The sequence below is a fragment of the Oxyura jamaicensis genome, chromosome 3 (assembly GCF_011077185.1).
Source record: "Oxyura jamaicensis isolate SHBP4307 breed ruddy duck chromosome 3, BPBGC_Ojam_1.0, whole genome shotgun sequence".
In the NCBI taxonomy this organism is placed as follows: Eukaryota; Metazoa; Chordata; class Aves; order Anseriformes; family Anatidae; genus Oxyura; species Oxyura jamaicensis.
In genome coordinates this window covers 10,510,235-10,523,592 of record NC_048895.1, presented here as the reverse complement: position 1 = coordinate 10,523,592, position 13,358 = coordinate 10,510,235, and the positions used below count along the sequence as shown (strand labels likewise).

Below are 13,358 nucleotides of genomic sequence, written 5' to 3'. Positions count from 1 at the left end.
TCCTGTGAGACACAGATCAGTCCTAAAAGAACCTCAGGACCAAACCTTGGCTTATCTCAGCCTGACCTGCAGAAATATTTCTGCTTCTACCAGTCCATCTTGTCCTTGTCCATAGAAGTTATGACCCTAGGTCAGGGCAGCAGCATGGGGTCCATCTTCATTCCTTTGCTTCCACAATTCACTGTCCAGTTGGCAACTGAAGCTGCCAGCAAGATGCAGGTGTTAATACCCCAATATGAAAACGGGCATACCAGCAGGGCAGGCACAGACTGCCTTCTGAAGGTGTTACCTGAAGGTGGGATGTTCCTTCAGAGCCTGGATCTGAAACCTCCAGCTGTGGGCACAGTATGGGGACAAAGATACTCTTTACCCACAGCCAGTAACTGCTTTATTAGCTGGACATATATTTCTTAGATGTGACCACCCTACCCTACAGACAGAGTTCAAACAGAGACATTTCCTGGTATTAATTTTGGTTTTGGGATAGGAGAACAGAGGTGCAAATGTGTGTGTTGTACATAGAGTCTGAACTTCATTGTACACTGCCAAAATTTTGTCTCCCCTTCACGTAGCACCACTCTACTGCATTAATATGCTAATAAAAGCAATTTGTGCCTGTTATGTAATAGAGATAAAATAACATGTTGTCCTGACATCGTACTGTTATAGATTAATGTAATGAGGGGAGGCATGGAGAAAATGACAAATATTGTCAGTTCAACTCCCTTATTAGGGGAAATTCTTTTCTTTTGTGAGAGAATAAAGAAAAGAGCAGCCTCAGCAAACACAGCATTCTGCATTATTCTCGTGCCATAAGAGCATGGGAGCTAAGGGAGAACTGGGTGATTTTTATGTAGTCCATTTCACTGTTGATCTAAGAGAAAGAAGTGTGCACCTCTGATGTTGCAAGCTGAGGGACACTGTCTGTTCCTAGCCAAGGAAATATGTGGAAGTTTTGTCCCAGCTTTTACACCGTGGAGCCATGGAGACGGGTTCTGTGGCGAGGGAGCACCATTGGTCCTTCTTCCCTTTCCCTACCTGTGTAGCACAAGTCATGATTTAGTGTTTGCATAATGTTTTTCCACCTGAAAGCCTCACTGATGCTCTCTGTGATACATTTGTAGCTGCTGCTTCCATCACTGGCTTTGATAGCCCATCCCACACAGTAATTGCCTGCCACATAAATGAATCTCTCCTAATCTCCTGTAATCTCACCCCTTCCTTTGCTTCAGTCTGTATTCTTTGTCTGTTAAACCTCTGGAAATATTTTGATATTTTTGTTCCTCAAAGTTTGAACTACATCACTTTTGCCTCTCTTTAGTCTCTTTTCCATCCTAATGAGTACAAAATCTGGTATCCTCAACCTCTCCTCACATCTGTAACCTACTGTGAGATTCTCACTTTATGTTTATTGCCTTTTCCATGTTAGGCTTTGCATGATGTGATGTTCATGAGGAACATCACAAAATTCTTGTGATTTCATCAGCCTTTTTTTTTTCCTCCTGTAACAGTGTTCTTGGATGATTGGTGTGTTTCTTTCAGTACTTACTAAACCCAGAATCATATGAAGCTAATAGTTTGTCACTGCTAATCTTTACCCAGAGGGTTGTGGGATCTTTTCCTGTTTTCTCAAATCAGACTAACATCACTTGATTGTTGTTTGCATTGAATATTAGTTAATGTTTCCTTGAGAACCTCTTCATTTATCACCTGATCCTGTTTTCAGCACAAATTTCCAGCTGATCACTTTTTAATCAGTACTCTGATACTGACTAGAACAGTATAAAACTCATATCTACTGTAGAGCTGAAGTAAATTTGCTTTTTATCATTATTTTCATATGTTTTTTTAAAGGGATATTTCCAGGACAAAAATCAGTTTCCTGCCAGGTCACGGATTAGAACTCATTAAGAAGCTAAGAGCAAGGTCTACATATAATTTAAAAAAACTTCCTGATTTAAGCAAATTTAGATCATTGATTGAGGCAAATTTCACCTACCCTAGCCATTGCTGTGCATTTACAAACTGGAAAAGACAAAAGTAAGTGATTTCATTTGTTTCTCTTTTTGATGCTTCTCAGCCATTGATAGTGAATTAAACAAACTTCTTCAAAATCTGGATATAAATAAACATACAATACATACATGTTTATCCATGTTACACAGTGCACTGCCTCTCCATTCCAGGCTGGTAATAATTTTTTATAGTTGTATTAGCATCACCATTTTCTCCAGCTCATACTCTAGGCTGCATATGGAATAGGGTCATCTCTCTCTGGGACCTGCTGTCCTGGATCAGCCTGGAGCCACACTGAAGATATCCAACAGAAAACATGATGATAATCTTTCAGGAGGTAGCTGGAAGGATATCTGTGTTTCCAGAGAAGCTGGTCAATACTTCACCATCAATTCAAGTGGGTAACAGAACTGCGAAGTGGTGTTAATCTCTTAACCTCAGGAAGCCACACTGATGCTGGAACCAAATAGAAGAGACAGAAGAGAACTGTTTGGTTGGAAGGGACCTACAAAATCATTAAGTCCACCTGCCTGACCACTTCAGGGCTAACTAAAAGTTAAAGCATATTAATGAGGGTGTTGTCCAAATGCCTCTTGAACACTGACAGGCACAGGGCAACAACTGCCTCACTAGCAAGTCTTTTCCAGTGTTAGAGCACCCTCACAGTGAAGAATTTTTTCCTAATATCCAGCTGAACCTCCTCTGGTGCAGCTTTGTACCATTCCCATGTGTCCTATCATTGGTTACCAGAGAAAAGAGACCAGCATCTCCCTCTCCATTTCCCCTCCTCAGGAAGTGGTAGAGAGCAATAAGGTCACCTTAGGCTCCGTTTCTCCAGACCAGACAACCCAAATGTCCTCAGCCTCTACTCACAGGACATGCCTTCCAGCCCTTTTACTGTCATTGTTGTACTCTTCTGGATGCTTTCAAGTACCTTAACATCCTTTTTATGTTGTGAATCCCAGAACTGCACACTGTATTCAAGGTGAGGCCTCACCAATGCTAAATATAGTGGGAGAATCACCTCTGCCACAGGTACTTCACCTGTCACATCTACATACACTTGATTTTTGGACACGATTTCTGAAATGGTTAATCTAGGGCAATCCCATTAAACCCAAATTCACTGGGACAGGGAGGTCTTTTTAGACTCCCAAACTAATTTTCAGTACTTGTTTTAATTTGCCATCATCAAGGTACACGGAGACTTCATGTATTAATGACTCACATTGAGTATTTTCAGCTGGTCAGATAAACTTTAAATGTTACATGTGATCTAGTTAATGAACATCATCAATTTGTGCCACTGGAAAACCTGAATGATTGGTACCTATGGGAACACATTATTGTCTTCTTTTACTGGAAGTCCTCAAAAACTTGGAATTTGCCATGGCAGGAAAAAAAAAAAAAAAAAAAAAAAAGTTTATGGATCATTGTTGTAACTCAAGACATTGTCTTCAGAAGATGCCTAAAATTTCAAAGAAAAGTAAAACCATACATAATAAGTATTAACTATTTGTAAGCTTCATTTAAATACTTAATACTTAAATAGCCATTTATTTTACTTTTAGCAGTATACTATCACCAGGCAATGCCTGATCCTGCTATGCTGATAGTTAATGCATATCACCTACATGTGTGTTGCAAAACTACATGGAAAAAGTACAAGTTTGATATTGGACACTGCAGTGGCAAGGGAAGTACCTGGCAGAATCCATCCGTCATTGCCTGTTTCTGATCCAAAATTCTAAACTTTTTGCTGCAAGAGGTTATCAGCAGGCGATATTTTCACATATTTCAACAGGCTTACTCAGGCACAGTGCTTGATTGCCTGCTAATTAGAAATGGTTCCAGTCTTTCCAGCACTGGGGGCAGAGTGGTATTTCCCAATGAGTTACGAGGAAGCTTGTTTAGTTCTAAAAAGCTGAATCTGCAAAGGGACTTTGATATCACTTTATAATACATATTTTTGAAGGCACTTGACTTCTGGGCTGCCTGAGCCAAATCAAGACACAAATCCTAAAATCCACACTGGAAATTAGGCAACAGGGCTTTTCAAAATCAGGTTAAGAGCTACTGTGGAAGGAAAGCAACAGGAGGAGATGGCACTGAGCTTTTAGTAAGCTCTCAGCGTCCCCCCACTCTGACTAACTTTTGTGCCACAATTACCCAGGGGAATTGAAGCCCACAGTACTCACCCTCCCGTAGTACAGCTCCACTTTTGGGCACCTCTGCACTGGCAAGTAAGAAACCAAGGAGGATTCTGACAGCTCTTCCCACAGCCTGGGTGAGCATAATTCTGCAAAGAAATGCCCACGAACTGTGCATAACTGAAAAGCCAAGTGCAGATGGCCAGTGAGCTGTGCTGGAGCACTGCACAGTGGTGGGGCTGCTTCTGGAGCATGTCTGGCAATGATTCCACAGTCTCCTACAATATGCACTGTAATGCAATGGTAAGAAATAGAATACAAGTTGGAGATGCTCCTCTTTTTGTTAGCTTTGTGAAAATTTTTGTATTGATATGAGCTCCTCTTCTACTGCTCGTCCTTAATGGTGAAGGAGTTTTCAGGTCAGAAGAAATCACAGATAATTTGTGAAATCCAGAAACTTGTGTTCACAAGTTGCCTAAATTTAACAAATAAAAATAAAATGTATATGTATAAACCAACTGGTACCCTACGTGGAACTTTCTAAGAAATAGTTCTAGTGATTTAAAAAAAAAAAAAAAAAAAAAAAAAAAAAAAAAAGATGCCACAAATGCAAATAAATACCAGAGCTACATAAATTTACTTAAGTTGACCTATCCAATCTCTGTTGTTCCCCATAGAGAAAAAAAGGTCTTTAAAATATATCTTCTTGCCCTTAATGGTGCACACATTTTCTAGTTCTATTCCTGATTGAATATGTTTTTTCTACAGGAGGACAGCTGAGCTCCAGAATACCCCCAATAAATTATCTCAAAAATATATTTTAAATTAATGAAAAATCCTTCAAACAGCAGAAGAAAGTGACTTAAGATCTATTTTTGTAGCATTAGTAAAACTGAATTTTTAGGGTGCATTAAGAACCTTTTTGTTTTTTAAAGTAGCTATGCTTAAAATACTGAAAAGGATGTTAATTTATGTTTTTAAAAGCTAAAAACACTTTTGAAAGAATAGCTATTCTTTAGTTACACAGACTTTTTTTTCCATTTCAACTTAGTCTAGTAATTTAATTCAAAGAATATTCCACTTAAGTGTAGCTGACAAGGCAGGAAGGCTTTTGTTTATTATAAAGTAGGTGTAGAAGAGGAAAGGCACACTGAAATCTAGAAGGACAAGGGAGCAAGAAACAAACTGTGCCTATCTCTGTCTATTATTATGAACTCCTGTGTTAAATAAATGCATTTAGATAAACCATTTTCTGTATACAGTACAGTCAAGGTAGTTTTGTTTCACTGTTAAACGACTCATTGCTGTTTTCCTACATTTTAATACTAGTTAAGTTTTCAACCAACTAGACTAGGAGAGGAATCATTAGGAAAATAGCATTCATATTCCTGTAAAAGAAATGAATCACTACTGGGTAAAAAATGTAAAAATTCAGACTTGAGATCTATATATGCTCCGATATAAAATTATTTGAATGAACATATACATATAAGCTGTATCTCCCTGATCAACAGAATAAAGTTGAATGTATTTATCTATGTTTTTAATGGTTGCCAGAAATATCTTTTAAAAATACTAGGCATAAACACAAAACAATTGGAACCAATGGTTCAGATCATTTTTTCCTTTTAACTGCATTTAAATGCAATTAAAAATGTTAATTTCATTCATACAGTCATGTGTCATGTACTGAAATTGGTGGGAGACCAATATCCTCTCTCCAGTTCAAAGAGATAATACATGTACATGTTAGTTCAGTGCTGTGAGTCTGAATGTGGTAGGTATTCCCATGCACTTCAGCAGAGATTAGTCACATACGCAGTAGCTACACCCACTTGCAATTCAAAGCAGTTTTCTTGACAAGATGTGTGTGCATTCAAGACTGCTTAGGATTTTGAAGAGTTATTAATAGTCTGCAATGTTTGCTCACACAACATCTAGTAATTCTTTGGCAGGAGCTGCACTCAGTTTAGTGCAACAGACATTTCTTACTCTGGTGGGAACAATGATGTTACCTGACTTACTGTGCATCTTCAGAGGAGCCACTCATCCCCCTATAACAGTTTAGATCTCAGAATATTTCCAGGTAGTCCAGGAAGTATAAAAGGATGCCTCACTACACTGTAAGTGCATTTCTAAGGATCACTGCAGTATTTGATGCTCATGTGGGAAATCTCAGAAGGAATTAAGTCAGGGGTGTGTGGCCCCTTTCTGGCTGCTCCATTTGTGTAAGGTTTCCTAACTTTAATACTTTTCCAGGACTCAAGAACCTTAGATAAAATAAGTTGTCCTGGCAGATCATGAGTGATCACCTCTCCTAAACACATTTGCACCACCTCTGTTGTGTTAATGGAAATATTAAACCTGTTATAGAGGCAATGCCTTCTAAATTTTTGAGTATGTCTCATCAAGCACAGACCTGCCAGACTGAGACACAAATTAAAATGTTGGCAGTTTTGATTTTTTTTTCCCCATTCTAAGAAGGATTGTATGACAAATATTGATCTGAAGATTTATTATACTAGAATATTGTGATGGTGGCCTAACAGGAGCTAACCTGATTTTTAGGACAAGTCCAGTGTAGTGTGTTGAAAATTCACATTCTCCTGGGACTGGAAAATATTCATTCAAGCTTGCATAGGGTAGAAGCTGGATGTTAAAACCCTTAACTTGACATAGACTATTATGTACTTCAGCAGGCTTTTGGCTTTCCTTGATATAAAGATCACCTTCTGCTTAGAAGATCTGCATCATTATGACTCTGTTCTTACACCTGATCATTATTTTTTGGAGAAGCTATCACTTGAAAAGTTATTTTTTAAAGAACATGGCACACAGAGTTGTGTTTGGGCTTTGTTCCATGAGAGCATAATACCAGGTGCTCCCTACTCACTTGATGCCACTTTTTGGTAAGGATGTTTGGTTCAAGATAAGGTCTAACACAGAACCAAGGTCTGGACTATTTACTCTGCTAATTACGTTTCTCAGCACACAAGATCCTGCTGTCCCCAGATCCAGATGGAGTGCATGAAATAACTACTTGCACAAGGGTAGTTCTAATTGTCAGAGTGCTTTGCCAATTTTGATGTTGCTTTTTAAGTTGTCCTTTCTCTGGTTTATTATTCAGAGTGTTTACTTGAGCAAAACTATGTTAAACAGCAGCAGAGTGTTAAAAATAGTCTGAATACATGAACTGTTATGATGCTTGCCTTCTCAAAGGAAAGCAAGGCCCAATCTCCTGCCAAAAATGTTTTAAATTTTTGTTCTGAGAGCACAAAGGGCAAATATCTCAGGGCAGGAGGTACTAGATGATGCCTTTTCTTTCCCTTGGGAGTTTGCAACTGCCCATCACTCTGCTTACAGTGCAAGGAAGCAGCCAGGAGGCTCCTCACTACCTATCCTCAGAACAAACATAGTGGCTAACTCTGTGGGAGTCTGATTTTGTTTGGGAGCTCTAGGTGTTAAATAATTCAGGAATGAATAAATAATAATAATCAGAAATATTTCATTGGCCTTACATAGCTCTCTTATCTATTGGATAGATTTAGCTCCAGGTAGTGCCTCCATAATTTAGGAAAATGTTTATTTTTAACTCATAGCTGGGAAGCAATTGGATGAAACCTTTTTCTTCAGTTCATTTACAAAGAACTAATTGCAGTAGTTTTTAGTGCCCTCAAGTGCCTGTTACACTCAGCTGAGGGACTTTCTCATCCATTATTGCTCCTTGGATATACTCCCTCTCAGCTAGAGAACTGTTGATATATTGATCAATATGCTTGGCCCCTCACTCATCCTTATGCAGGCAGAACACAGGGGAGCAAAATGTAATGCCTTGTTATTGCTGTTGTGACCTCCATAGTGCATATTTGACCTCACAGAAAATCGGCTTTCTGCCTCAGTTGACAGGCAAGATAAAAAATATTGATAATAGCAGAGGATGCTCAAAACCTCATAGGAAAAGTTCCTCACCTTCCGGTGCTGGGCCTTCATTAGTTTTTCTTTCTTTCTTTTCAACTTGATTTTTGGAAGATGTAGTGAGTAAACAAAATCAAAGGGTAAAATTTGGTTACAAAAAAAAAGAATCCTCACCTTTAATCTGCTACAAGTTGTTTAACCATTTCAACCTAGCTTGCCTAGGAAGCTGTCCTCTCAAGTGTACTGCAAATCAGGGTGGAAGATAAACTAGGGTCCTGTCCTGGAACATAGACACCTAATTTGCTGTCTAAACAGTAGATGATAATAGGCAGAGATGAACTGTGTTGGTTTTGCAACACACTGCCAACAGTTTTACTTGCTAATTCAAATTAAGTCTAGATCCATCTTTATGCAAACTAATGGATGCAAGTTTCTGGGACAGCAAGCTTCAGAGGAGGTCTAAGAGAAACATGCTCAAGGCTGACCCTTTATTTCTTGCTAACACACCTTGATATTTGTTAGCTTGATGGAGCTGAGCTTCCCAGCCGAAACACTTGTTTCTTCAGTTGGTCTGTGCATGGAGAAGATGAGCTTGAGGTTAATCCTCTAGGAAACAAAGCTAAAAAAAAAAAAAAAAAAAAAAAAAAGTCAAAGGAAAATTTTCCTTGAAACTCTCTTCCTTTATTGACTTTTTTCTGCTAAAAATTCTCAACAAGTTTTAAAAAAGGCCTTCTGACAGAAACAAAAGCCACTAGTGTTTCTACAGAAATGTTGATTTAGTTTGGCTTGGCTTGGCTTGGTTTGGTTTTACTTGTTCACTTCACTTTCCTCGAAAAACATCTTTTAAGTAAAATGTTTTACCATGTCTAGTATTTGTATCTGTAATGGCATCTGGCTTTCAGAGACTATCTGGAAATCCTGCAAGATCTCACTTATGTTATTTATTTACTTTAATAGCCAGTGACCAAAATGATATGATATAGTTAAAATGAATTGCACAGACTGGAGCTGTTCTGTGCCCTGAAGGAGTTTTGATATTGAATATGACACACTGACTGACAAAATCTTTAGGAAAAAGGAAATTTAAGAGTAATACTAATGAACAGTGGAATGATTCTGATTATACAGACTCCTTATCTGCACAACTGAATTGTCTCATTCTTCAAAGTCCAGTCATATGTAGGAATTCATCATCATGTGTTTCCCCCATGCAGAATCACTTATCATTGTCAGGTTACATGAGAAATTCAGTTGAAATAGTGGAAGCTTCTTACTGAATGTTTCTGTCCAGGTGGATAACATCATCATGATTGTTAGTAAGTCAAACATCAGCCTTTCCTTTCCCATGTTTTGTGTTTTAAATCCATCTACATTTTCATGTAATGTTATATAAATAGGCACTAGTCTGCTTATTAATTTCAAGCTCCAGGGAAATCAATATAATAATCTAACCCAAAAACTGATCTGTTAATGTAAATTTCATGATTCAGTGTTTGTTGTATGCCTTGTGCTGTGTGTCTTAGTTTTCAACTCTACTCTTTTTACAATTTCAGCACTGAATTACATCCAATATGTAGCATATCTCATGGTAAGCAAGACCTTGATGAGCAACCTGGCAATAAGATAAATAGACGATCTGCAGCTGAAGATTATATTTCCAACTACGGCATTGGTTTTGACCCTGCAGAGAACGAATTTGACTATGGTTTATGCAATGAAGTAGTTAATGTGGCTTGCTCACCTAAACCTGATGCTTTCAATCCATGTGAAGATATCATGGGCTACACTATTCTGAGAGTCCTGATATGGTTTATCAGCATTTTAGCTATCACTGGGAACATTGTTGTCCTCATTATTTTAATAAGCAGTCAATACAAACTCACTGTACCTCGTTTTCTGATGTGCAATCTTGCATTCGCAGACCTCTGCATAGGTATCTATCTGTTGTTTATTGCATCTGTAGATATACAGACCAAAAGCCAGTATTACAACTATGCCATAGACTGGCAAACAGGGGCAGGATGCAATGCTGCAGGATTTTTTACAGTGTTTGCAAGTGAACTCTCAGTCTACACATTGACTGTGATAACTCTGGAAAGGTGGCATACTATCACCTACGCCATGCAACTGGACCGCAAGGTTCGATTTCGACATGCTGTGATTATAATGATTTTTGGCTGGATGTTTGCTTTCACGGTGGCACTTCTCCCCATATTTGGTGTCAGCAGCTACATGAAGGTCAGCATCTGTTTGCCCATGGACATAGAGACACCATTTTCTCAGGCTTATGTTATATTTCTTTTAGTGTTGAATGTACTTGCCTTTGTGATCATATGCGCCTGCTACATCTGCATCTACTTTACTGTAAGAAACCCTAACGTCATCTCTTCAAACAGTGACACCAAGATTGCCAAGTGCATGGCTATATTGATCTTCACAGACTTCCTCTGCATGGCGCCAATATCATTTTTTGCAATATCAGCCTCACTCAAGGTTCCTCTCATCACAGTGTCCAAATCCAAGATCCTCCTGGTTTTGTTTTACCCTATCAATTCCTGTGCCAACCCTTTCCTCTATGCCATTTTCACAAAGTCTTTCCGCAGGGATTTCTTCATTCTGTTGAGCAAGTTTGGTTGCTGTGAAATGCAGGCCCAGATTTACAGAACAGACACTTCCTCATCTGCTCATAATTTCCACTCAAGAAATGGTCATTATCCTCCCGCATCAAAAAACAGTGATGGGACTATTTATTCACTGGTTCCTCTAAATCACTTGAACTGAAATGCCTGCATGAATCTGTGTCTGAGGCAGTGTGATAATCACTTTCAACTGTGAATTTGAATAATGACTAGAACATAACATGCAAACTTATTTTTGATGGGAAAATATTTTTATTTTCTCTTTGCTTTTTTGTTCAATGAACAGTCTTCAGAGATGACACATGATCTTCATTAGTTCTTGAAGGACAAAGAACAAAACTGCAGTATATGTCAGAATGTCCTTGTAGAAGTGTCTCCAGAAATAAATGAGCTTATAAACGGGTATCTCATACTATACAGGCAGAGATTGCCTTCATTCTAGGAAGATGTTACCTGCTTACTGACAATTAAATAATGGTTATATGTAGTCAAAAGAAAAAAATATGTAGAATTATTTTTTTTTTTGTCTGTGAAGCATGTTATAACAATGGCGGAAAATTATCTCTTTTCATTAATCATATCTCCTGAGGTTACAGGAGAAAAATGCCTAGTCTTTAAGGTTTTAAGCCTTCATTCAGTACAAAGTTACAAAAAAAGAGAATATCTTCAAAGTATCATTTTGGATAGGATTATGTTGATCTAGACTGGTAGGCTCAAAGAAACAGATTTCATGTGAATTAATATCAAGGAGTTCAGTTTGATGTGGGTTTTGTTTCCAAGACAAGAAAGAGCAGGAACAAGTGCAAGAGAAATCCTTCATAATAAAGCAAATGCTTCCTCAAGTTGATTTCACAAAGTTGGGTTGAAATACCTTTTCTGGGATTGGACTCCTTGGTTATTTGGACCCCTTGGGTATGTGGCAAGGTGGACAAATGGGTTGTTCTAACGTAATTCCTCGGGCTATGTCAGGGACATTGTATCCAGATGCGTCTTTTTGGCTTTTGAATATTTGAACAAAAGCTTTTATGATATTCTAGAAGTACTCTTTCCCCTGCCCCTATAAATAATGTTACATGTGCCGCTTATAAAATTATGCTTCTGACAGAAAGACATGAAAGGCATAACCTGCATATGTTGAAATGAGGGAAAAAAAAAAAAAAAAAAAAAAAAAACTTATTCAAGATTCCCTGATTTTACAGACATTTTGAATAACATCTGAATGTGTGTGCAATCTTTTTTGCATGGCTTAAAAATTAAATGGTTTACAGGTTAATTATTCCAAAATTCATTGAGTGTTTAGAGTTGGGTTGTGTTTTCTCCTGATGATTATTCATCTATGTGAAGATATGAGGACATAAAAAATCAAAGAAACAATCAAAAAAACATGAGGGCAGGAGTCTGAATTTCATTTCCACCTCACAGACAATTCACGTTTTTGCCCCATGAGATTAAAAATCTTTGAAGTCTTCACAGGTTAATATGATGAGTTTTGAATGTTTCCTATTTACAACTCTTAACATTTCAGCAGCTGTTTTTGATGTTTCCATCCATAATTTCTCCTGTCATCAGCTTTACATGTCAGCACCTGAACCCGATGTGAATAACTACAGGAGATGATTGAGTCCTAGCTGGGGAAGGAGATATTAGCATAAAATCAGCATAAACCAGGGGAAAACAAAGATGGGGGGACAGGGGAGAGAGGGCTGGAATTTTCATTACTCAGCATGGGTAACACTTCCTCCAAGATCCAGGAGGAGGAAGAATGGAAAGAGCTAAACTGCAAAGACAGTCCATCTCTGCGAAGCCCTTCTCAGAGGAATCACTTATTCACAAACACTTTATATCATATACAGTGTAGTTGTATGCAGTCATTAAAACCCATCCTAATGGAAGTGTTCTAAGGGAACTGGTGAAGTCCGCATTCCTGGAGATATTTAAGAGATGTGTGGACATAGCAGTAGGGGACATGGCTTAGTGATGTGACTTGGTAGATCTGAACTTGATGATCTTGAAGGTCTTTTCCAATTTTACTGATTCTATGATTTGATGATGTTCCAAAATGCTGAATAGTCTAGTTGCATTCAGAAAAAGCTCCTGAATCTATTCTTGGGTCAAAAATTAGGGGTGTTCTTTGGAAAATGCTAGACTATTTTTGTTGACAAATAGGACAAATTTATGCAGTGTGTCATGTTTGCCTGGCCATGACCATTTTCAAAGGCAACAGAATGAGACCTCAAAAAACTTGAAAGGATTTCTGGATTTCCCTGTGACCACTTCTCACAACATTTAAGCAATAAGCTCTTCTTTCCACAGGGCACAGTCCTTGGTGCTTGTGCTTGTGCACTTCACTCAACAAATAGTTTATTGTGATCAGTATTACTGCCCTCCGGATCAAGCACAACTCACCCTGACTGAGCATAGCAGAATAAGGAGCTTTTTGTGTTGGGTCATGAGGCAAAGCCTAGAAGGTGGTCGTATAAAGGGAAGGGAAAGGAAAGGAAGGGAAGGTGAAAAAAAGGAAAGGAAAAGTAAGGAAATGAAAAGGGAAAGAAGAGAAGAGAAGAGAAGAGAAGAGAAGAGAAGAGAAGAGAAGAGAAGAGAAGAGAAGAGAAGAGAAGAGAAGAGAAGAGAAGAGAAG

The 13,358-nt window shown here is 38.3% G+C and overlaps 1 protein-coding gene across 4 annotated transcripts in view; it reads left to right on the top strand.

Moving 5' to 3' along the window:
* FSHR (follicle stimulating hormone receptor) overlaps nt 1-11,234 on the top strand; it is an 83,405-nt gene extending 72,171 nt beyond the window's left edge. For 3 of the 4 annotated variants that reach the window (XM_035320483.1, XM_035320484.1, XM_035320481.1), the window contains 2 exons: nt 1,855-2,040; nt 9,635-11,234. In XM_035320483.1, coding sequence (XP_035176374.1) covers nt 1,855-2,040; nt 9,635-10,862 — 1,414 coding nt within the window. In that variant the 3' untranslated portion in view covers nt 10,863-11,234. The remainder of the gene's footprint in view (nt 1-1,854; nt 2,041-9,634) is intronic. The other variant, XM_035320485.1, reaches the window with a different exon arrangement.
* Nucleotides 11,235-13,358: the final 2,124 nt, after the last annotated feature.